At 47.2% G+C, this 25,675-nt stretch overlaps 1 protein-coding gene across 1 annotated transcript in view; it reads left to right on the plus strand.

Moving 5' to 3' along the window:
• The first annotated feature begins 377 nt into the window (after positions 1 to 377).
• LOC309584558 (hsp90 co-chaperone Cdc37-like 1) overlaps positions 378 to 25,675 on the plus strand; it is a 70,726-nt gene continuing 45,428 nt past the window's right edge. The window contains exon 1 of the mRNA XM_082300617.1: positions 378 to 507. Coding sequence (XP_082156743.1) covers positions 406 to 507 — 102 coding nt within the window. The 5' untranslated portion in view covers positions 378 to 405. The remainder of the gene's footprint in view (positions 508 to 25,675) is intronic.

Here is a 25,675-nt window from a genome sequence, read left to right on the forward strand (position 1 = left end):
GCCTCCCCATAGATAATTTTTGGGTTGATACTGGTTTTAGACTGATTGATTTTAGTTTGTTTTTTCTCTGTGTGCTTTAACCTTCAAGTAAATAGTAGAGTGAACCTTGACAATGAACTTTGTGGTGCTTTCACTTTTGTATTAAACCTGCTTTTGCCGATACCATTGCCGGTGATTCTTTAAGTGACCTTTAAAAACTCATTTGCGACACACCTCAACCTCCCATGTCAGAGGGAATCGAGACTCCCCTAGCTCGGAAGAGGGAGGGACAGCTCTGTCTAACGTCTGTCGTTGGGGGTAGTGTGTAGTGTCATTTCCGGGGAAGCTCGTAACGACCTCAAGCAACAGGAACATCCGGTTCAGGGTTGGGGAGGCTCAGTCAGTATTGTGTAGTTTGTGGTGAAGATGGCGTTGTGGTTTTCCTCCCTTCAGGGTCTTGGCTCGGTTGAGGAAGATGAGGAACGGGAATTCACTCTTACATCTATCCAGCGCCTGTCCGAATGGCAGGTACGTTTCTCCCCGTACTATTTGTCATGCTGTTTTCTTGTTCTGCTGAGTTTGTATGGGAATTCATGAGCTCCTTCCTCCGGCAGGGGGGCTTCAGCCGCATGTACCAGGGGCGTGGATTTCCGTTGCTAGACCAAACATTGGGTGGAAGCACGCGTGACTCCCACCGCTGGGGCATTCTACGTTGCCAGAGCCTCCAACTGCAGGGTTCGTGCCTAGTTTCAGCGCTCCGGGTTCTTGGGGGAAGGGCATTTGACTATCAGTTTACAGAATCAATTTACGGAGAAACGAATCTGCTTGGACCTCATACACGTGTAGTTTCTTCGCGCTGTGTGGTGTAAAATATAAAATGAAACCAGTGAAGAGGTGCAAAGATGTGAGTGAGAAGTGATTAAACTTTTTTTTCTTTTTCTTAAATAATTACAAGTCTGCTGCATCGGGAGTGTAAATAGGCATGCAGAAGTGCATGCTTATCCTGGATCTATTTAGCTATCCTTAGATGTGTGTAGTTGACCCTGGCTGGATGCCAATGTGAAAAACGAGGTTCACTCTCCTGTTAGGATTTAAAAGTTTAATAAAGGACAATAAGGGACAAAGATAATAAAGCAAAATTCACGGCGCCGGGTGCCTTGGCACTCAGCCAAGAGCACACGTTATTTCGGAGACACCCTTTACATACCAGTCCTATTGCATCAGCCTAATGCATATTCATAATCAATTATGCATATTCAAACTTTTCCTTAAATTAATTTACATGTTCCAGGAACTGTTTAGCATGGTTCCTCCTTGGATCCGCCTTTTTAGAGCATGCGCATTTCTTGGCTGTGGTTTTAGTCAGTTTTTATTATCATCCCCAGAGTGGGCTTTGGTCCATGGTTTCTGCAGACAGTAGTTGCTGATAGTTTGGCATGTCAGTAGTAGGGGTCTTCAACACACGTTGGTTGGACGTTATCCAACCAAGCAGACAGTTCACAAGCATAACTATATTAGCTATTTCACTATTATGTCTTTATAACAAAGCTACTTTAACATTATCCATATAGGATCTATTTGTAGAAAGCCACTATTGTGTATCTATTACAATAACAAAGCTACTTTAACATCACTCATTTTAACATTGGCAGAAAGCCAATATTATAACATTTATCTATCACACCAAGTACCCACCAAGCCATTCTATCACTCTCCACAATTGGACAGGGAAGAGGAAATATAACAAAAGGTTCATGAGTTAAGGATTGGGAGAAATTACTCACCAAATACCATCATGGGCAAAATAGACTGAGCTTGAGGATATTAATTTAATTTATTACCAATCAAAATCAGAGAAGGATAACGAGAAGTAAAATAAATCTTAAAAGCACCTTCCCCCTCCCTCCTTCCCAGCTCTCCCTCCTCCCCTCCAGCAGTGCAGGGAGACAGGGAATGGGGCTTACTGTCAGTTCATCACACATTGTTCCTGCCACTGCTCAGGGAGAAGAGTCCTTTCCCTGCTCCAGCATGGTGTTCCTTCTACACAAAGTTCTCCAACATGAGTCCATCCCATTGGCAACAGTTCTTCACGAACTGCTCCAAAATGGGTCATTCTTCCACAGGGTGCAGTCCTTCAGGCACAGCCTGCTCCAGCGTGGGTTCCCCACAGAGTCACAAGTCCTACCAGGGGCCTGCTCCAGCACGAGCTTCCCACAGGGTTACAGCCCTCTTCCAGGCATCCACCTGCTTCAGCGTGGGTTTCCTCCACAGGCTGCAGGTGGATCTTTGCATTCCCATTAACCTCCATGGGCTGCAGGGGAATCTCAGTTCTGGCACCTGGAGTACCTCCTCCCCCTCCTTCTTCACTGACCTTGGTGTCTATAGAGCTGTTCCTCTCACATATTCTCACCCCCTCTTCTCTGGCTGCAATTACATCTGTCCAATAACTTTTTTTCCTTCTTAAATATGTTATCACAGAGACATTACTATCATTCCTGATTGGCTTGGCCTTGGCCAGCGGTGGATCTGTCCTGCAGCTGGCTGGCATTGACTCTGCTGAACGTGGAGGAAGCTTCTGGCAGCTTCTCACAGAAGCCATTCTTGTAGCCTCCCCACTACCAAAACCTTGCCACACAAACCCAACACAGTGTGTCAGAAAGGAATTGTGTAGTAATGCTATGGGCAATATTGGAATTTGTCACCAGCCCACTGTCACAGACAAAACAGTTTCAATTTGGGAAATTCTATTTCATTTAATTTACTGACAACCGATACAAACTCAATTACTGATTCAGGTACTGATGTGAAAAAACTCCCACAATTAAACAAACAGGGAAGCAACATTTTTGCCACCTTCCCCAAGTTCAATCAAACACTTCCCTGCTTCCTAGTCTCAATTTCCCTTTTTTTTTACTAGGTTATGATCTGGTGGCAGGTGGCACAATGGAGGTTGGGGTCATCTATGAGGTCATAGGGAGGGAGGGGAGTAGCCAGGAGAAACGTGGGAGATTTAAACAGCTCTAGGGAGCACAAGCAGCCCAGAACGTGGCGAACAGTGCAGGCAAACAGGACGTGGCACATCAGAAAGATGTGGTGCATCAGTTTATGCTGTACTTCATGCAGGTGGGGCGTTGAGATGCTGCAGCTCAAGCGGTTAGCTCAGCTAGTGGTCATTGCCCTTGTTGAGAGCTCAGGTATGGTGTCCACTTGGCGGGGAGCCAAATCATCTATGCTCACCAAAAAAAATGCAGAGCTCCAGACAGAGCTCCCAAAGAACCACATGGTCATCCAGGTTTCGGGCTGTAGAGAATGCCTAAACGTTTCACTGGACTGTAGCAGAGATAGCAGTTGCGTCAGATGTGACCTGCTCAGCCTGGGAGCTGTAATGGGATGATATAGAAAGGTTAAGGAGTATTAGAGAATCATCAAGGGAGGTAGAATGGTGGGACCAAACTCTGAACTCCTGGAGACAGAAGCAGCCACCAGAAATAATTCAAGGTCATGGGAATTCTCTATTCATCCCACAGCAAGGAGCAGATACCAGTTGTGAAGAAAGGAGTTAATGGAGGGTTGTCCATGCTCAGGGTGGAAAACAAAATCCTTCTTTATCCACCTCACACCCCAGGTGCCTCTGCACAATAGGTAGGAGGCTTTGTATGTGGAAGGGCGGCCAAAGGATGAAGAGGATGTAGGTCCGGTTACACCAGAGGTGTCACCACAATGAGAAAGGTCAACTCTGTATTACAACCACTTCCAAGAGGAAGAAAAGATGGGTTATAGTTGTAGGCGATTCCCTTCTGAGAGGACTGGAGGGCCCAATATGCCAATTGGGCCCAACCCATAGGGAGATGTGTTGCCTCCCATGGGCCTGGGTTAAGGACATCACCAGGAAACTTCCAAGCCTGATGTGGCCTTGGACTACTACCCATTACTGATCTTCCATGTAGGGGGTGATGAAGTGGCAACACAGTCCAAGGGTGATCAAAAAGGACTTCAGGACCTTGGGACGGTTGGTAAGGGAATCTGGGACACAAGTTATATTCTCTTCTATACTTCCAGTTGAAGGCAGCAACATTTGAAGAAACACAGTCTATTAATATGTGGCTCCATGGCTGATGTCACCACCATAATTTTGGGTTTTTTGACAATGGAATGGCCTACGCAGCACCAGGCATGCTGGCATCACATGGGACTCACCTTTCTCAGCGAGGGAGAAGAGGCTTTGCCCAGGAACTAGTGGGGCTCATTGGCAGGGCTTTAAACTAGATATGATGGGGAGAGGGACAATATCAGGCTTGTCCTCAGCAAACTGTTGGATGAGAGGCAAAGGTTAGAGGGGCAGAGTGCAAGTGACGGTTCTCTGCTTCTGACTCTGACGTGCTGGCCACACTGGAGTACACTTGCAGTCTTACAGAAACAAGCCAAAGACTCCTGAGGTAATAAAAGCCAATAGGGAAACACCAATGCACATAGCATAGGCAACAAACAGGAGTTGGAAGCCACTGTGCTTGCTAGAAAGGTGTGACCTTGTTGCTATTACTGAAACTTGGTGGGATGAATACCATGACTGGAGTGCAACTATCGATGGCTACGGGCTGTTCAGAAGGGACAGGGGAAGGAGGAGAGGTGTAACGCTGTCCGCGTCATTAATTGTTGTCTTCCCTGATGGGGGAGACGTTCAGATTTTTGCCAGGAGAAAAAAGGAGGTGAATGGGACTTCATGCTTCTCAGTCTCCAGATAGGTGTTTATTAATTCTTATCTAAGGAGTACAAGCCACTGATATGGCCTAGACATAGCACAGAGCAGAGAATGCAGCAAGAAGACAACTTATCAAGATCTCACAGCCTTTTTAAAGGTAAATTACCCAATGAAAGCTTAAAACGTAAGATATTTTCGCTTTTTTACCAATGTCCAACAAGTTCCTAAATCATGTAGACAGGAACTGTGGAATTCTTTATCCAATCATCCCAAACCACTATTGCTGCAAAATATGGAATTAGTGAAGAAGGAGAAAGAAGCTTTTGACTACAACTTATCCTCCCTTTTGAGGTTTTCTACTTCTATCTATTTACTATGCAAATAGACCTAAAAACTCTAAATTTTTCACCCTGTGATAATCTCACATAGTATTCTATCACCTAATTCACACCACTGTAGATTCTAATTCTTCCCAGAGGCTAGGCAAATTTTCCCATGGACAAAGGTCAAAAACAGTACTGTCCAGGGGGGTAAAACCTTTCAAAACAGGCAGAGAAATATTCTCTGCATTCTAGGTTCCCACATCTCCCCCTCCTGTTTGAACCAAAAACACTTCTTTGACAGCTTTGTCCATGGCTCGTCCAGCACAATGAAGTATACAAGGCACACATACTAAAAGAACTACAACAATAATCAATACATACAAACCTATCTTCAAAATTTTTCTCCATAAGGGTGTAAGGTCAAAGCAATTGAATATATCGTCTAACAAAGATCCCCTTTCTTCTCCAAGTTTAGCTATTCCATCCTCTAATTGCCGTATACTTTCATGGATGGATTCCGAATGATCCAACAAATTCATACAACACATACCTTCAAATTCATTACATCCATGTCCATGCACTAATAGAAGATAATCAATTGCTGCTCTGTTTTGCAGAGTCGCTTGTCTCACACTCTGAACATCAGTTAACATATCGCTCAGTGCAAGAGAGACAGCATGAGAGTTCTTACTTAGCCAACAGCCTAATTGATCTAATTGTCTTAAGGCTGCTCCTGCAACAGCACCAGGTAAAAGGAGAGCTGCAGAAAACCTTTGTCCAAAATTCCAAGCTGTAAATTTGTCATTACAATCAGACTTATATTGCTCAACAAATCTTTTCTCCCTACTCTTATGTTCTTTTATAATTTTTGCATTAGGTGTTAGCAAAGAAAGCTTTCCAAAGCTGCCTTTGACATCTGAGGGAATTGCAGGCCAAATTCTGTCCCCACAAATGAGAAAGATCCCTTGTGGCAATTGCAATGGAGCCCAGTTGAACAGTGTGTTCATCCTTACTGTTGAATTGCACCAAGATGTTGCATTTCTATATAATTTTTAATTTGGAGTGACATCTGTTATCTTGTCTTTATTTTGTTTCAACCCTGGAGAACTAAATATTACACAGAACTCCATCTTTATTGAACCAAGAATTTCCAATTCCTGAGGTTCATAAGGAGCCTCCGGAAGGGATTTGATCCAAACATCCCAACTTTCCACTGGATTTGAACTGAATTGTGGAAGTTTCAGATGGGCATGTTTTGAAATTGGCCATTTGTCTGCTGGCAAACCAACCAAACATGTTGAGAATGGTTTCTTTGGCCTTGAGTCAGTGAGACAAATGGTGTATAGGCCTGATGCATTGGCTAGAGTCTCCCAGACATTTTCTTTTGGTTGTTTCACTGGGAAAGCTGCATTGCTTAAGGCAATCAGTGAGATGATAAGGCACAAGTGTAATACCTGATTGAGCTTCATGTTCAACAGCTTTATCCCACATAGGAATCTCTGATCTGCAACATAACTTATACCACACTCTTACATACAAAATTTACACCCTTAATTTTCTCACACTTTTGCATAAAATTCAGTCCACAATTCTTGCACAGAAAGATAACTGATGTCTGTGGCATCAACAGCAGTATTGACACTGATTCACGTCTGCGTGCTCTACCAACTGAGCTAGCCAGGCTTCAAGTTCTTTGCTGGAATCCACTTTGGTCCTGCACCTGTTAAGACACAAACATACCCTTTGCCCTAAGTTATTAGTTGAAATGGACTTTCAATTTTCCCTGTCTCTGGATTTCTGATCTAAACCAAAGGGTTTGCCTTTAACTTTGCCTATATGATGTTGGGAAAATGTCTAATTATAGGCAAATTTGGTTCTTCAAACGAACTGTTTAAAAAATTTAAAACATACAGCGCTTTATTCAAGCGCATTTGAGGCGTAGCCTCTGCCTCCCCCCTTTTTTTGTTTATCCAAAAGGGAATTTTAAAGTTTGGTATGTTCTTTCAATGATTGCTTACCCTGTAAGAGAATGAGGAGTGATGTGCACCCTAACTCATTAAGAATTAATGTAGCTCTTTTGTTATATAAGCTAGACTATTGTTTGTTTTTATCTTCTAAAGTACACCTAATGATGCAAATGCTTGCAGAAAATGCTGACATGTATGTTCTAATATCTCTCCCATATGCAGGAAAGCAAATACTGCATAGGAAAATATATCCACTGGCAGATGAATATTTTTATATTTCCCAAAAAATGAGCATTTGGCATTTGCCACTCTGTCAAGAGCCTTTTGAGTCTCAGGAGTAAGAGTCCTGGGAGACATGATGTCACAGTCTCCTCTTAGCAAGTCAAAAACTGGAACAAGTCCATCATTGGTGTTCTCCAAAATTGTCCTGTTTCAATAGCTTTTTCCTAAGAGCTTACTGTAGATCCTGCAGATTGTTGAAGCAGGTTCTAAGCGCTGTATCTTGCGCAGTGATTCGGTACTCCTGTATCCTCTGCAGACTCACGGCAAAATCTTTTGATGTATCCAAATTTTCTACACCTGAAGCATGGCCTTCTTGAGAGTTCTGCTGCCATTACTTCTGTGGAGTTAAGTTGTTATAGATCCGAACGAAGCGCTGCGAGGGTTTTTGAAAGATCTTCATTTCGCGCTTTAAGAATTTTTTCTGATTTCTTGTCCTATAATGCTTGCTTGAAGAGTTGCAATATGCTGAGGTGTGCACACCTTACTGCATGCTTCTATCATGACTTGATGATTCAAAGGAGGCCATGCAGGATTTTGATTTTGTCTGGCATATGTAACTGGCATTACAATGCTATCTGTTTCTGCCATAGTAAAGTCTCTCTCTTTGAGTCCTTGTTTCCTAATACGTGCCCAGTCTGATGAACCGGATGAATATGTTGAATGGAACCAAATCCATAACAGTATCCTGTGGATTTGTAACTTGCCTGGATGCAGTTTCTTCTTGACTGAAGAATCCATGCAGTCCATCTTCTCCTCCCCCTCCTGGATGAGGAATAGGGAAGGGTATCTGTGGTTGTGCACTGTGAGGGAACAAGGGAGGATTGGCTGAACTTGCCATCTCAGGTGGCAATGATGTAGATATGGGAGGAGTATGTACAGTGGATGTGGGTGGGGACCTGCCACCATGCGGGAAATTTGAGGGATGGGGACCCAGTGCTCCAACCTGTTGAGGTTGAATCTCTAGCACATTCTCTGAGTTGGAAAAAAAGACGACAGACGAAGTCATCTGAAACCTGAAAACGAAGGTGATGTGATGAGGCACTCGAGGGTAGTTGTTGTTGAAAGTGAAGTTTTGAAACAGGCATGCAAAAAGTTGGAACTGCACTGCCTGTGGTAGAAAAATAATACGAGGCTTGAGAAGATATAGGAATGCCTTCTGAAGCTGTGACAGTCACCATATCCTCGCAACTGAGATGTTGAACAGGAACTTCAGGTGGAAAGAGTCCCATAGGTTCAGATAAATATCCGTGAGAAGTTTGTGGAGAATGTGCTTGAAATGACGTCTCAGTCCGAGACTTCCCTTATAACAGGGATGATATAAGCCTGATCTTGTTGTTCTGGATAAGGAGTTAAAACAGATTGAAAAAAGTCCTTCGTTTCTTGTGGAGATAGAATAGTGTTTAATTGTCCTGTGCTGTATGTAACATAAGGTTTAACATTTTGCAGTTGTCATGCCGATCCAGTGGGTTGAAGGTCTGCTGCAGTGTGGTGCTGAATAGCAGATGGCTTTGTTGGTGGGATGGTAGAGGCTGGCTGCGCTGCAGACGTAGGCTGAGACGATGCAAGGCTGAAGGCTGAAGCAGCAGCAGTTGAGGGCTTGACCGGTGGGGTTGCGGTTGCCGTTGGAATCGTACTGCTGGCTGTAGGTGCAGTGCCGATGGGCAAAGCCGGTGCCACGGCTGTGCCGCCTGCTTCCTGCACCTGCGTGGAGGGGGGGGGGGCAGCCGGGACCGGGGGTGTGGCGGGGGACGTGGCTGGAGTCAAGGGTGGGGGTGGGTTCCGCCGAAAAACGGCTGCAGTCAAGCCGATCGCTGTTACCGGGGTAACCGCGGCTTCTGGGGATGGCTGGGCTATGGTCATACGGCGCAGGCGCGGGAGCGGGATGTTCTAAACCAGGGACAAAAGCGGAATCGGCTGCGGCGGGCGCGATGACGTCAGAAGCCGGCGCGCAATTCAAACGCGGAAGTAAAGATGGATTCGGGCCGCGCTGGGACGGCAGGAGGGATGGGTGCTGACTCCGGGACCGTCCCTGGCTGCGCGCATGGCTGGTCTGGTGGGAGGACCCCCGAATCGACGGGTACGGGTTTGCGCCGTTTGAATCGCTACGGATGACTCTGCCGCGATTCGGGCTGGAAGGGGCGGGGAAACCACGCCTTCAGGGGCGAGCTCCGCTTCCCCGGAGCAGGCAGGGGATACCCCATCCTCCCCCGTTCACCTTCGAGTGGAAAAAACTCAAAAGCACTGTATCATCCTCCTCTTTTGGATCAATTAAAAGCTTTAAATTTGGATCCGGTGGAAGAGACTTTTCTGTCTGCGCCGTAGCCGCGCCCCACCCGCCCGCCGCCTGTGGCGTCCGCAGGGAGGAATAAGCGCCTTTGCTTAGACTCGCGGGGATCTTTACGCGAACACCGGGTTTTATGTCCGTCCCGGGGACTCCCGAGGCTGCGAGCGAGGTTTTACAACCTTCTGTCGCCTGCACAGATTCCTGTGCACGCTCCGCGGTGGTTTCAGAGGTCCCAGATCCCAGGGGAACGCGTTGGAGTAATAAGGGGTTTTGGAAAACGTCCTGTTTAGGGGAAGTAGGAAACGCTGCCGTCTTAATTAGTTCATAGATCACCCGAGCAGGTGTTAGTAGCCTCAGAGATAATTAATCTCTTAGAGTTGCCATATGGTATAGAGTAGTATTAACATTTTCCCAGAAGGATGGTACGAATAGGTCTCCTAATACAGCATAAGGGAACTCCTCCTTTATCGAGCACAACAGATCCTCTAGTTCCTTCCTGGAAACAGGTACTGGATGCTTCCGAGACAGAATCTCGAAGTTATTAATTACATTTGCCTGTGATTTTGAGAGACTCCCTCCCATTATTGTTTATAGGTCTAGTTTTGGACAGCTCACCAGATTTTAGGTGTTGTTACCGGCTTTTGAAGTCCTGGTCCATGTTCCGTCCAGCAGCTCACGGCTCCTCCTGTTCCTTGTGCACCGAGGTCAGGAGATCCTGGATTTTCAAAGCTGACCGCGCGTTTTTTTTTCTTTCTCTGGCTCGCTGCTGTCCGATATCTCCTGGCTTAGCTCTTCCTTAGTGAAGCATTACACAGGGGCACCACATAACGCTGTCCGCATCATTAATTGTTGTCTTCCCTGATGGGGGAGACGTTCAGATTTTTGCCAGCAGAAAAAAGGAGGCGAATGGGACTTCATGCTTCTCAGTCTCCAGATAGGTGTTTATTAATTCTTATCTAAGGAGTACAAGCCACTGATATGGCCAAGATATAGAACAGAGCAGAGAATGCAGCAAGAAGACAACTTATCAAGATCTCACAGCCTTTTTAAAGGTTAATTACCCAATGAAAGCTTAAAACACAAGATATTTTCACTTTTTTACCAATGTCCAACTGATGCCTTTTCCTGGTCTTAAAATCAAGAGTCATACACGGTTAGAAGGGGAAAAGGGATTTTGGTATTTATTTTAAGGATCCTTAGGTGTACACGTCCAGGTCATATGCATCGAGTTGCACCCCACCCAGTGTCAGTGTGAGTGTGTGTCTTCTCCCCAACATCGGGTATAACATTATAGGTTTTACTAATTAGCATATCTATCAAAGATTCCCCAATGAGAGGCTCAAGTGAGCCCCCCTCCCCAAGGAACCTTCCCCTGGATGGTTCTATCTTGGTTTACAGAATATGTTCTGGAGAGGACCTTGGGGTCTGGGGCACACTGATCCCTAGCTACGAAGCTTCTAAAATGTTTAGTCTCTTAGCTTGACAAACAAGTCCAAGAATGTAGGCAAAAAGCACTAGGAATACAGAAGTTGTAAAAAAGGTATAACAGGGGTATAAAAGAAAAGGCAAAAATCTTCATGGCATCATTTCCCCCCTTTTAGAGACTAACAAAACTCTACCTTCTCTAGTCTCTATTCTACTCTATTCTTTACCTGCAGAACCGGTTTACACAACTGGCTGCTCCACAGGAAATTACACAGATAATAACTACAATTACAGCTATTATGAATATTTCTTTTACTCAGGCCTAGTTTGGTAACCATGAGGTGAGGGTATCAAAAATATGATCAAAAGTTAAGGTGTTATTTCTAGAAGCTACTTCATGTAGAATTTGAGTTCCCTTCCAAATTTCATCCAAATCTTTCTTAATTCTTCTATTAAAATGCCAATCAATGGCCAGTGACCCTTCTCATCTAGGGGCGGTAACTGAGTACAGATCTAGCAATTGCTCTTATTAAGAATTTTGGACACTTTTTGGACCAGTCTTATGCAAATCATGAGGTGAACCCGGAACCATGGTTACCAGTTGGGAAAACAGCAAACATGTAAAAAACAGTTTAAACTGCATCTTTCTAGTTTGTATCAGTCTCTGTCTTCTTGGTGATTTCGGGAGCAGAAGCTTTCTTTGCCCTGGAGTAATGAATCCACGGTCCCTTGCCAGCAACCTTGACCGCAGTAAAAGTGGTCAGCAAAACTTGGAATGGTCCCTTCCACTTGGCTTGCAAGGGGTCGCTGTCCCACCACTTGATGTAGACCCAGTCTCCAGGCTGGAATGGATGAGCAGATGTGTCCAATCCTATTGGTTTGGATAACACGACGAATCTCTGGAGCTTCTGCAAAGTGGAACTCAGAGCCATTAAATATTTGTACAAATCATTTTTACCTCTCATATGAATTTCCCCTGGGATATGTGGAACCTGGTATGGCCTGCCATATAATATTTCATAGGGACTGATGTTGTCCCTTCGCATTGGCTCTATGCGGACTCTCAGCAAGGCTATAGGCAGGGCTTGAACCCATGTCATGGATGTCTCTTGACAAATCTTGCAAATCTGGGTTTTGAGGGTCCCATTCATGCGTTGAACTTTGCCACTTGCCTGGAGCCTGTATGGTGTGTGCAGGTCCCAGGTAAGTCCCAAAGTCTTGCTAACTTCCCCAACCACTGTTGCAACAAAATGTGGTCCCCTATCTGATGACATTCCCAAAGGAACCCCAAATCTTGGTATTATATGATTGAGCAAAGCTTTCACTACTTATTTTGCTGTGTTGGTGCGACAGGGGAAAGCCTCAGGCCATCCACTGAAGGTGTCAACCAGTACCAGTATATACCTGCATCCCTCTTTGCGTGGCATCTCAGCAAAATCTATTTGCCAATAATCTCCTGGGAGATCTCTTGTCTTTGTCACTCCTAACACAACTCTCCTGCTTGTGTCAGGGTTGTTTTTACAGCAGGTTTCACACTTGCTTGTTACAGATTGTACAATATCAGTCATTCCTCTCCCTATCACTACTTTCTTCAAATGTTTTAAAAGATTTTCTGTTCCCCAGTGGGTACTTTCATGCTCTCGTTGGGCTATTTCCCGAAGGATCAGGGGTGGAACTACGACTTGTCCTACTGGGGTAACAGCCCACCCACCTTCTTTGATTTCAGCCTTAAGGAACTTAATTAATTTGTGATCCCTCTGATCGTATTTTGGGGTAAATGATGACAAATCTATCTCTTTCTGTGGTACCACTGCAAAAATGCCTTTTTCTGCAATCCCCCTGGCTGTTTTGTCAGCAAAACGATTTCCCAGTTCAGGGGCTGTTTTCCCTTTTTGATGACCCTTGCAATGCATGATAACCACTTCCGTAGGCTTCCAAATGCTCTGTAAAAGTGCAAGAATCTGTTTAGCATGCTTAACCTCATTACCTTGAGCAGTCAGCAGGCCATGTTCCTTCCAAATAGCTCAGTGGGCATGAACAACACTGAAGGCATATTTGGAATCAGTCCATATGTTCACCTTCTTCCCCTCGCTCAGTTCTAGAGCTTTCGTTAGTGCAATGAGTTCAGCTTTCTGTGATGATACATCTGGAGGCAAGGCTTTTGCCTCAATGATTTTATCTGAGGTGGTTACAGCGTAACTGGTCATTCTCCTACCGTTTCTCATGAAGCTGCTCCCATCAGTGTACAATTCCCAGTCTGGCTCTTTCAAAGGAACATCTTTCAGGTCTGGTCTGATGGAATAAGTTTCCTCTAGTGTCTGCAAACAGTCATGCGCAGGCACACTGTTAAGTAATGTGGATGATAAAAACATTGCAGGGTTTACCACAGAAGTTCTCTTTAGAGTAACATCATCTTGTTCTAACAACACAGATTGGTATTTGAGCATTCTGCTAGGGGAGAGCCAGTGTCTCCCCTTTTGCTCCAGCACATTTATCACTGCATGGGGTACATACACGACAATGTGCTGCCCAAGGGTGAATTTATGGGCCTCCTGTATCAGAAGGACTGTTGCTGCCACAGCTTTCAAGCATCCTGGCCAACCCTGGGCTACATTGTCTAGTTGTTTTGAGAAATAGGCCACAGCTCTTCGCTGGTCTCCAAGGTGCTGTGCCAGTACCCCCAGAGCAACATTCAGTCGCTCATGTGTAAAGAGTTCAAAAGGTTTAGTCAAGTCCGGCAGCCCCAGAGCTGGGGCTGACATCAAGGAATGTTTCAGCTGTTTAAATGCAGCCCTGGCATTCTCTGTCCACATAATTGTCCCCTTTTCAGCTGTTTTAAGGACCTCATATAAAGGTCTCACCAGTATACTGTAGTTTGATATCCACAGGCGACACCAACCTACCATTCCCAGGAAGGCCTGCATCTCTCTTACGGTATGGGGCTCTGGAAGTCGACAGATGGCTTCTTTCCGTTCTCTGCTGAGTTGTCGATGTCTAAGGAAAATTTCCAGGCCCAGGTATACTACTGTTTCCCTGGCAACTTGTGCCTTCTCTTTCGAGACCTGATACCCACTTTGGCTTAAAAAGTTCAACAGACTTACAGTGAGCTCTATGCAGTCATCTCGTGTCTTGGCCGCTTTCAAGATGTCATCAACATACTGGAGAACTGCTCCTCCTGGTTCTTGTTTCCTCCAGTCCTCAAGCTCCTTTGCCAGCTGGTTTCCAAATATGGTCGGGCTGTTTTTGAATCCTTGTGGTAAAACTGTCCAGGTGAGCTGGGTCTTCTTTCCTGTTTCTGGATTTTCCCACTCAAAAGCAAAAAGTTCTTGGCTATTCTTATGCACAGGAATGCAGTAAAAGGCATCCTTGAGATCTAAAACAGTGAACCACCCTAATTCATTTGTTAGCGTTGTCAAAAGTGTGTAAGGATTTGCTACCACTGGGTGTATGTCCTCTGTTATCTTGTTGATTTCTTTCAAATCTTGTACCAACCTGTAGCTTTTGCCATTAGCTTTCTTTACTGGCAAGATTGGTGTGTTGTACCTGGATTCACATTCTACTAACAACCCAAATTTGAGAAACCTTTCAATCACAGTGTCATAGGTTAGCAAGCATAGTCCCGGAAGGGACGTCCTTGCTAAGGGGTGCTTACAGTTTCCTCTGGGAACTGATAGAACCTATCAGCTGGCCAGTTTGAATATGGACAATTCTCTGAGCCACTTAAAGTTGGGACCACCTCTGTGATCCACATTTAAGAATAGGCAAACTCCCCCTCCAAGCTCTCTCTCGTTTCCGGCGCTGGGACAGGTGGCTGCAGGCCCCGTGTGGGGGCCAGCGGGCCCGGCCAGGCCCTGCTTGGGCCAGGCCGGGCCGGGCCACGGCCATCCTGAAGCCATGGACGTGTTCCAGCCATGGAACCCCCCCCACTGCCTTGCCGTGGGCAGCCGGAGCGGCTCAGCTCTCCCCCCTCTCCACTGCGATAAGAAAAATTCAACATTCCAGCTGCAAAGCTGCAAGGCCGAGGTGAGACTAACCCTTTTACTGCTGTGAAGAGCTGAAAACCTGAGGGAAGAGAGAGAGGAGATGCTTAAAGCTGAAATTCTGTTGTGAAGCTATGATATATCAGAGTATCCTGTTGTAATTTCATGAAGATATGGGGGGTGGAGTGTTCAACTCGTAAGCAAAAGCACCTGCACTGAGATAGGCAGATGCTGTCGCAGCTGTAATTTCATGAGAAGTTTGGACAGGGAGAGATGAACCAGATGAGGACTTTTGCTCCAAACGGGAAAGGAGAAAACCTCAGTCCCTAGAGATGTTCCCAGAGATAGTCTTAACGATGAAGATGATGAAGACCCTTTGCTCCCAGGGAAGGAGAAGGGCCTCTGTTTTTGTTTCTGAACAGCTCAACCTTAAAATTGTACCCCAAAAACCTTCAAGAGTGGACCCTCGAAAGCAGTTGCGGGAAAAGCTGCAAGTCGGGGGAAAGGACTCACACGCAAGCAGAGAGACTCCTCTTCCTAAATGGACTGAACAATATTTGGAAGTGGGCGGCTGTCTCGTTGTGATACTGTTTTCATTCATAACATGAGCAAGAAGAGACTTCTCTTTCTAAATGGACTGAACAAGGTTATTATGGAAGTGGTAAACAGACTGAACATCTTAAGGGTTGTCTTTTTACATTGTCAGTGGGAGAAGGGAGGAAGGTGGGGGGAGGAGGAGAGTTCTGAAGGTGGTATAATTTTTTTTTCTTTTCTCCCTTCTTTTAGGTCTGTTAATAAACTTCTTTATATTCTTTCAAGTTTGGTGCCTGCTTTGCATTTCTCCTAATTCTTATCTCACAGCAGATAAACAGTAATGAGTATTTTGGACCAAACCACTACACTAAATTGGTGTTTCTGCCCGGTTACAAACCGAACCTGCGACACACAGGTACTAATCCCTTACGAGCTTCTAATTTCTGAGGATATTGTCTTTGCTTTACTGGTGTAGCCCTTGCTTTGAGTGTGATACTCACAGGTTCAGCTTTTTTGGATTTCCCAGGAGAATCATTGGCCCACACTATTTGAATGACAGCCTCTTCAACTTCCTTGGGAATTTTTCCATGGCATTCCTGTACAAGTATAGCAGCTGCTTCGATAATTTTAGATTCTGGGATTATAAATTTCATTCTTCCTTCCTTTGAAAACTTAAATTCTGCTTCCAATTTTTCCAATAAATCTCTGCTTAACAATGGCATTGGGGAATTTGGCATATACAGGAACTGGTGAGTGACCCAGTGTTTTCCCAATTTAAATTTTAAAGGTTGGAAAAAAGGCCTTGTTTCACTTACCCCTGTAGCTCCAATCACATCCACAGTGTCTTGATTCAGTTTACCTTTTAAAGTATTTAACACAGAATATGTTGTCCCTGTATCAACCAGAAATTCAACATCATCATTCCCCAGCTTAGCTACAACCGAAGGCTCTGCTGGGGTAGTTACCTTCGGTCCCTGTCAGTCCGTATTTACAGTTAGTTCTGAAACTGGGAGCTTCTTTTCTGCTCGTGATGGACACTCATTTTTCTAGTGCCCCCGTTTTTTGCAAATTGCATATTGGTCCTCAGATAGGGGAAAAGGGGGACCCCTTTTTGATGTCTCAAATGACTTTTCCTTATCATACTTCTTGTAGTGGGGTTTATGGTGTTTATTTTTGTCTGCTAAGTCTCTGTTCTGGTATACCTTCCAGGCTACATTCAACAATTTACTTATGTCCGGTGGCCCATCTATCTTTTGCAGCTTTTTCTTTATGTCATTAGCAGACTGATTTATAAACAGGTAAGCCAGGTGGATCTGCTGCTCAGGTGAGTCAGGGTCTAAGGTAGTGTATTTTTGTGCAGCCTCTTTAAGCCTATTTAGAAACTCTGTGGGGGTCTCATTTGGATTTTGTTTGATCTCATATAACCTAGCCCAATTCACTGCTTTAGGAACAGCACATTTTAACTCAACAACCACCTATTTTTGGTATCGCTTCAGCTTTTCCATCTGTTCTAGGACATTAGGATCCCAGTTAGGGTTCGCTAGGGGATAGATATCATTAACTGACCCTTGAAGACTCCCAGTTGCAATTTGAGTTTCTATAGCAGATATAGCAGTTTTGTTGACTATTTCTTTCTCTGTTTTATTCAATAATTCATCTAGCATAACATTTAGATTGCCCTAATCTGGGTTTTGGGATTTTATGGCCATTTCTACACGCATAGCTACTCTCTCTGGGTTGTCCCTGAACTTCCCAATTGAGTTTTTCCACTGCTGTAATTCTTCGAGGGAAAATGGTGCCTTTTATATAAATGACTCCTTGATTTCCCACAGCCTGTCTCAGAGGTGCTTCTAATGCAAGTTCTTCCTCCCCCGCTTTATCTGTTTTGGACCTTGTGTGTTTAGCGATGGGACTGACTGCTCTCATAGCTTCTCGGGTTATCCTGCCCCTTTTTCTACCTCCCCGTGAGAACCATCTGTATCAAAATGATCCCATTCGCTTTTAATTGAAATTGGTTCATTGGTTTTAAAACTTGTTCCAGCCGAATGTTGATCAGGAACTGCCTTGCTCTTTGTAGCAGTGGAGGGGTAGGGAGGCAGGGGCTGCAAGCAGCTTCTCCCGTCCCTAGCTCTGCAAGAGCCGCCTGGGTTGGGGCCATCCCATCTGCCCTCAGCTTTAACATTGGCCACGCCGCAGGGTGGGGAGAGAGAGCGGCTCTTCCTGTCTCTGGCTCGGAAACTTGCGTTTCTCTGTATTGGGGAATGCCGCTGCAATTGCCTGTGTCTATTTCTGCCTTCACTTCCATGTTCAGGGTACTCGGGGAAAGGTGGCCAGCCTGCCCCTTCCCCTCCCCCTTCCCCGTCTCTGCCTCTGGAAAGGTCAGGGGGCGGTGGCCAGTCTGCACCTTCTCTGCCTCTGGAAAAGTCAGGGGGCGGTGGCATACCTGCCTCTTCTCTGCCTCTGGGGCGGTCAGGGGGCGGTGGCCAATCCGCATCTCTCTTACCTCCGCGCCCGCCCTCCGCCCCTGACGAGGCTAGGGGCGGGGGGGCCCTGCGCCGCTCCTCTGGCTTGGAGCCGGCCGCTCGCCCCCTCCCCTACCCCCGCTCAGACAGCGGCGGGGACGGCGGGGGCGGAGGCGGGGGCGGCGGCGGCAATGGCGGTAGAGGCGGCGGAGCCGCCCCCACCCCCACTTGTGCGGGGTGCCTCGGCGGTGGAGTCGGCGGCGGCGGCGGTGGGGGAGCCACCGCTCCCCCATCCCCTGCCCCCACTTGTGCGGGCTGCCTCGACAGCGGAGTCGGTGGCGGCGGCGGGGGAGCCACTGCTCCTCCATCCCCCGCCCCCACCTGTGCGGGCTGCCCCGCCGGTGGCGGCGGCGGTGGCAGTGGCGGAGCCACCGCTCCCCTACCCCCACTTGTGTGGGCTGCCCCGCCGGCGGAGGCGGAGCCACCGCTCCCCCACCGCCCCCCGTGCGGGCTGCCCCGGCGATTGAACGGGGGGGGAGACCCCCCGCCATTGCGCAAAGCTGGTGCTACCATATCTGTATCTGTTGTATCAATTTCTCTGTCCGTATTAGTATACGAGTCAGCTTGCTGTGGCTTTTTCTTTCTCTTTCTCCTCCTCAAAGTCATTTCCATATTACTTTTGTCTATTACATATGCTTCTTCCCTGTTCAGATACATAGTAAAAAGTTCTGCATATCTTAGTTCATCAAACCTACATAATGATCTCAATTCTATCATCAGGTCAGTAATGATGTTACTTTCCAAACTCCCATAGCGAGGCCAATTTCCTTGACTTAATTTTAAAGTCAGCCAGACCCGTGTGGACAGTCTGATCAATTCTCGGGTGTCCAAAGTAGTTTTTCACCCTGTCAGCCATCTCCAGTGTTTTATTATCAGTTCTAATGGGCTGTTAGGAGGGATTTTTTCATTCACACCACCCATGTTTGCTCACAGACAGAAAAACTCTCCCAGAGGGAAGCTCTTATCTCCAGAATTCAGCCTGCAATCTGGCCTTGGAATTCTGATTTCCCAGGCAGTTTATCTAGGTTACTACACAAACACTTCAAAACAGCACTTTAAAATGCTAAAAAGCAACTAGTTTTAGCAAGCAGTAAATGCGCGTGCGCAAAAATCTGGTCTCAACAGGATTCGAACCCACAACTTCCCGATGTCCCAACCAACCAACCTCTGAGCCACTCCGGCTGCGTGGGGTGCAGCCTCTGGGCTCCTGTGGACTCCACGGAGGGCGTCCCCTCCTTTCCACAGTTTGCAGGGGAAAAGTTTAAGCTTTCCCCTTTCGTGGGCTTTTATGCCCCCAACCTTTCCAACCCCCTCGGAGATCTCCTTCTCTAGTGCTAGCACAGTCTCGGTAGTATTGATCCCTTTTTCACTCACCTGTTTCCGTGCTTCTGCCTTTCCGTGCTGGGTCTTAAAGTCCTGGTCACAGTCTTAGATTGTTGCTCCGGCCCCTCTGTAATTTGCTGGCAAAGAGAGGGGCAAAGCAAGATGTGTTCCAACCCAAGACTGCGAGTTTCAAGGTCTTTAGGGTCCCTTCGTGGTCGCCAGCAACTGATGCCTTTTCCTGGTCTTAAAATCAAGAGTCATACATGGTTAGAAGGGGAAAAGGGATTTTACCTTGGTATTTATTTTAAGGATCCTTAGGTGCACACGTCCAGGTCGAATGCATCGAGATGCACCCCACCCAGTGTCAGTGTGAGTGTGTGTCTTCTCCCCAACATCGGGTATAACATTATAGGTTTTACTTATTAGCATATCTATCAAAGATTCCCCAATGAGAGGCTCAAGTGAGCCCCCCTCCCCAAGGAACCTTCCCCTGGATGGTTCTATCTTGGTTTACAGAATGTGTTCTGGAGCGGACCTTGGGGTCTGGGGCACACTGATCCCTAGCTATGAAGCTTCTAAAATGTTTAGTCTCTTAGCTTGACAAACAAGTCCAAGAATGTAGGCAAAAAGCACTAGGAATACAGAAGTTGTAAAAAAGTATAACAGGGGTATAAAAGAAAAGGCAAAAATCTTCATGGCATCACAACAAGTTCCTAAATCATGTAGACAGGAACTGCGGAATTCTTTATCCAATCATCCCGAACCACTATTGCTGCAAAATATGGAGTTAGTGAAGAAGGAGAAAGAAGCTTTTGACTACAACTTATCTTCCCTTTTGAGGTTTTCTACTTCTATCTATTTACTATGCAAATAGACCTAAAAACTCTAAATTTTTCACCCTGTGATAGTCTCACATAGTATTCTATCACCTAATTCACACCATTGTAGATTCTAATTCTTCCCAGAGGCTAGGCAAATTTTCCCATGGACAAAGGTCAAAAACAGTATTGTCCAGGGGGGTAAAACCTTTCAAAACAGGCAGACAAATATTCTCTGCATTCTAGGTTCCCACAAGATGGAGGGGTTTCCCTCTACATCAGGAGGTGGATTGAGTGTGAAGAGTTGTCTCTGAAGAACAGCCACGAGCAGGTCGAAAGCTTATGGGTAAGATTCAGAGACTGAGGCAAGAAAGGGAACCTTGTGGTCGGTGTCTACTACAGGCTGCCTGATCAACAGGAGCCTATTGATGAAGCCTTCTTGCTCCAGCTGCAGGAGGCATTGCATTCACAGGCTCTCATACTGCTGAGGGACTTCAACCACCCTGACATCTGCTGGGAAAGTAGCACGACGAGCTGTAGGCAATCCAGGAGACTCCTGGAATGCATGGAGGATAACTTCTTGAGCCAGGTAATAGACAGCCCTACCAGAGGGGATGTGTTACTGGATGTGTTGGTCACCGACACAAGTGAACTAATTGGGGACATCAAGATTGGAGGCAGCCTGGGCTGCAGTGATCATGCACTGGTGGAGTTCACAGTCCTGAGGGATGTGGGTCAGGTAAGAAGTCAGGCCCCTGAATTTTAGGAAAGCAGACTTTCAGGTCTTCAGGGAGATAGTGGGATCCCCTGGGAGACTGCCCTCAGGGTCAAGGGAGTGGAACAGAGCTGGCAGATCTTTAAGGAAGTTTTCCATAGAGCACAAGAGCTAACAAACCCCAGGATCAAGAAATTGGGCAAGGAAGGCAAGAGATCAGCATGGCTGAGTAGGGATCTGCTGGTCAAACTAAAGGGAAAGAAGCAAATGCATAGGCAGTTTAAGCTAGGATGGGTATCCTGGGAAGAATATAGAGATGAAGTTTGATAGTGTAGGGATGTTGCAGCGGGGATTACTGCAACAAGTATATTTCAAACCAGGAGTCCCGTGGAAACCGAAGTATATATGGACAGATTCGTGGTAGATGTTTCAGAGATGTTTATTTCTCCAGCCGCATGGCCGGGGCTCAGCTCAGGAACTCCCCGGTCACGGGACCCAAGGGTCCTTGGCCACACAGGGGAACACAAACCAACCAATGGGGAATGAGACTGACCAGGGGCAGGGAGACCCCGTGTCTCCCCCCCAGGGCCCCTCTCCCAGGGCTCCATGGCAGGGGAGGAACCCCAACATAGGGAGAGAGTGAGAAACGCCAAGGTGAAGCTGGAACTGAACCTGGCAAGGAATGCAAAGATTAACAGGAAGGGCTTCTATTACCGCAGGCCTGGTTCCTACGGTATATCACTGTGTCCCGCAGCCATAGGGAGGAGGAGGAGAGAAGATCCAGCAGGCAGGAATTGTGCAGCAAGATTGATTTATTTAATTATTTTACAAACTCTTTTATAGACTTTTTTCTTCATAGTCTAATTGGACAAAGGATCAGCCACCCCTTGGGGTGATTGGCTAAAATCCTAAAACATCCATTGTCAAAATATTTTCTACTATACCATAAACAAGACTTTTCAAGGTTGCAGGTGGCTTGGTTGTTTACATTCCCTGCTACCTCTTCTGTGAGAGAGAAAAGTCTCTCACGGACTTAGAAAATAGCAAGAAAATCCTTGTTAGCAGCATTTTTGTATCTACAATTCCCCCTTTTTGTTTGATAAGAGAAAAACTCTACTATTAATCCTAAATAGAAATCTACATCAGTTATTAATTCTAAATATGTCCTTAAGGCTTTAACTATCTGACTCCATAACAAGAATTTTAAAGTTCAGTCTCTGCTTGTGGAAGGACCATCTGCCTGATGGTTGACATCCTGGTCATCATCAGAAGAGTCATTAGGCTGATGATCTACATTCTGGTCGCCATTTGGATGGTTGGCGTTCTGGTCATCATTTGGAGGTTGCCTGTTCTGCCTCTGGTGCTGTAGGTCAGGTCGAACGCATTTTGAAGGTAGCCACCGTACCCCAGTATCTGTGGAAATGCAAGCATACCCACAACCCCAAACGATAAGCTCATGCAGGCCTTCCCACTGGTTAGTGAGTAAATTCTGCACCCAGACTTTTGCCCGGGGCAGTTCTCTCGCCTGCAGACTGCAATGAGAGAAAATGATTCAGAATAACAGGATTATTTGAATTTTGTGGTACTGTAAGGTGATTAATTGTATACAAAGTTTTTCTAGTCAGCCTCAGTAACCAAATGCAAAGGTTCCTGTGAGAATCGTTGAAAAGCCATGATAACAGCTCTTAATTCAACTAACTAAGCAGAGTCTGACTCGATTGGTGTGTTAATCGACCACCTCAAAGGCAGTGTAGGATACTGTGAGCCCTTACGCACAGTGACCCCTACCAAAAATTTGTCCCAATCCGTACCCCACAAGCTGCCAACACGTCCCATCCCCAAAGGTTAAGGGAAGTGGTAGTGATATAAGGCCTAATTGTAGCTGTGTGTCCCTCTGAGTCCTTCACCACCACAGGCCATTTGCTTAAATAGCTCTGTGTGGTTCCTCCTAATCCTGCGATGGCTGATCCCACTGGGGCTAAAGGCCATGAGGGAGGCCACGCAGAGAAGGAGATGATAGTTACATCAGCACCCATATCAATCAAACCTCAAAGCTGAATCTGGGGCAGACGGGCGTTCGGCAGGATGAGGGTACATGTCATCTGTGGCCTTTGGTCAGAGATGTCTGCAGTCCAGAGGGCCTGTGGAAGTCCTGTAGATCCACTGCCGCTATCTCCGTGAGTTTGTTGTTCTATCCTGGGGACACAAGACTTAAAAGGCACTAATTTAGCAAGGCAGGTCTTTTCAGGAATAGTGACAGGGCGTTTTTGCGTGGAAACCATAGCATGAATCTGACCTTTAAAGTCCGCGTCAATACCTCCTGAGTGCACTAAGATTCCCTGATGGGCAACATCAGGTTTTCCCACCAACATCGCACTGGATCCCTGGGCTAAGGGTCCATATGCATCCAGGGGAACCTTATAAATACCGCTAGAGTCTAAGATGACTGCTGCTGAGGTGTGGACGTCAAAACCATCTGATCCCTGGGTGCTGTCTCTAGGGTGGCTGAGTAGGCCTCTGCCTGTACCTGTGCCGCTCTCTGGGGGAGCGACTGCATCGGAGAGCAATTCCCCTTCCTTGCATCCCAGTGGAAGTTTCCTGACAACAGCAGACCGTCGGCATGAGTCAGAGATCTACAATAGTCTGAGCAATGCCCTGGCCTGCCACACCTCTTGCACTGGGGGATCGGTGTGTTCTCTTTTTGGCTCGGCTTAGGCTGCTTCCATTTTTTCGCATGTTTGGGTTGCTTTGGTTCACGACCAGAAGATGTGTGAACAGGCTGCAGGAACGCAGCCAAAGCAGACCTTTTCTGGTTCCCAGATCCCACCTTAGAGCAGGCCTCAACCATGTCTGTTACCTCAGGTTCTCCTGGCAAGGCATCTATGATTTTTCTGCACTCCTCGTTTGCGTTATCTCTCATTAACTGCCTTAACAACAACAGCCTTAACCCGTTATCATCAACCTGCTTCTTGAGAGAAGCAGCAACTTTCTCTACGAAAGAGAGGTATGATTCTGATCTCCCTTGAATTATTTCAGTATATCGCTTTCTAGGAGCAGACAGCTCTATGGTTTTCAACAGGGCAGCCATGCCGACCTGTTGAGCTTGCTGCAGGATGCTAGAGGGAAAGGTACCCTGGATACTGGGATCAGAGAAGGGACCGGTCCCCATAAGAGCATCTGTTCCCACTGCACATCTAGGGTTGTCAGCAGGGAGCTGCATATTCCCTAATGCAGCCTTGTCAGCCAGCTTTCTCCAGGTATTCTCGAAAACTGCACATTGTACAGGTTGAAATAGGATTTGACCTAAGTGTCTGATATCAAATGGAGCAAGCAAATCTGTATTTATCACCCTTATTATTTGCATAACCTCAGCAGAACCGAGACCATGTTGTGCAACCTTGTATTGCAGGTCCTGTGCAACCTTCCAGGCAATTACCTCATGCTTATCATGCTGGCCTGAATTTGGGAGAGCCTTATACACTGGGAAAGCGTGGATCTCCCCTTTCAGGGTGTCACTACCATCCTGAACTACTGGCACAGCCTGTGGATGCAGTGTAACAGCTTCCTGAGTACTCCCAGGATCCTCAAATCTGCTTGGCATTCCCAGTGTTTCCAGTAAATCCCAATCGCCCTCCTCCAGAGCCTGCATCTTAAGCGACTCCCAGAAACGGTTGTTGTGGGTCGGGCGCACTGTCACAGTGCAGTCCGGGAAGGTCCAGGGGTGAGACTGGAGCAGCCTTTTCTTTCGCCTCCTGGCTACAGCGGCTTTATGCCCCAGGGCCAAAGCCTCCTCTGCCTCACTGCCCGACGATGAATCGTTGGTTAAAGACAACTTCGAGGTGCCGTGAACAAACAAACGTGGGCAGGGAGGAACGGACTGACCAGAAGAGAAACTGGCAGCACAGGCTGCAGTCGGCTGCGCTGTGGTTTGAACTGCAGCCTCTTTCCGGGACGCTGCCTCGGCCGGTCTCAACCGATCTGGCGCTGAAGCTGCTGCTGCCGTCTCCGGTGCTGCAGCCGTCTCCTGCGCCGCAGCACTGTTCAGAGCCGCCGCCGGCCCTTGTGCTGTGGTCGCGCCCGGCGCCACCGCCGGCCAGGGCGCGGCCGCCGCGTCCATCGCTTCTGTCGCTGGTCTCGGCCCCGTTGGTGGTTGGAGCGCTGGCTCTGCGCCGGTGGATAACGCCGAGAGGTCTGCCACCGCCACCGCAGGTTCTGGGTTTGGAGCTGCTGGCCGTGCCACTTCCTGGTTCGCCGCTTCTGTCGCGGGGGCCTCAGGCGGCGCGGAAGGCACAGGCACAGTGCGCCCCGCACTGTGGGGCACCTCTGGCAGGTGCAACAGCTGCTTTTGCAAGCTGAGCAGTTCCGATAGCTGCCGTGATATGTTCGGCAGCTCTGTCAACAAAGGCGGATGCTGTATTAGAAGGTCGATTGCTTCATTCTGCTTTTCCACAGTACTATCTGGCACTATGCCAGCCAAAGGCGTCCATCCGGGCATCCTCGGTGCGGCAGGCGCCTGCGCAGCCGGGCTAGGAGCCGCCATGGCTGTCCAAGACATGAAACCCCCGAACCTCGGCCCCGAAAAAGCGGTGGCCGCCGCTGAGCCAAACGGCAAGGCGGGCTGCACGCCACCTCGCTGCCCACACACCCCCGCCAGTTGCTCTGCTGGCGTGGTGCCCTCGGGTGGCATGGGATCCTGCGGCAGCGCAAGGTGACCCGGTGCAGGGTCCGGGGCATGCTCTGCCCGTGGAGCTGGGGCGGATTTTTTGGATCTCTCTCCTTCACATTCCACTGAGGCAGGCGAGCCAGCTTTATTGTTACAGTCAA

Source organism: Coloeus monedula (genome assembly GCF_965178545.1).
Source record: "Coloeus monedula genome assembly, chromosome: W".
Taxonomy (NCBI): domain Eukaryota; kingdom Metazoa; phylum Chordata; class Aves; order Passeriformes; family Corvidae; genus Coloeus; species Coloeus monedula.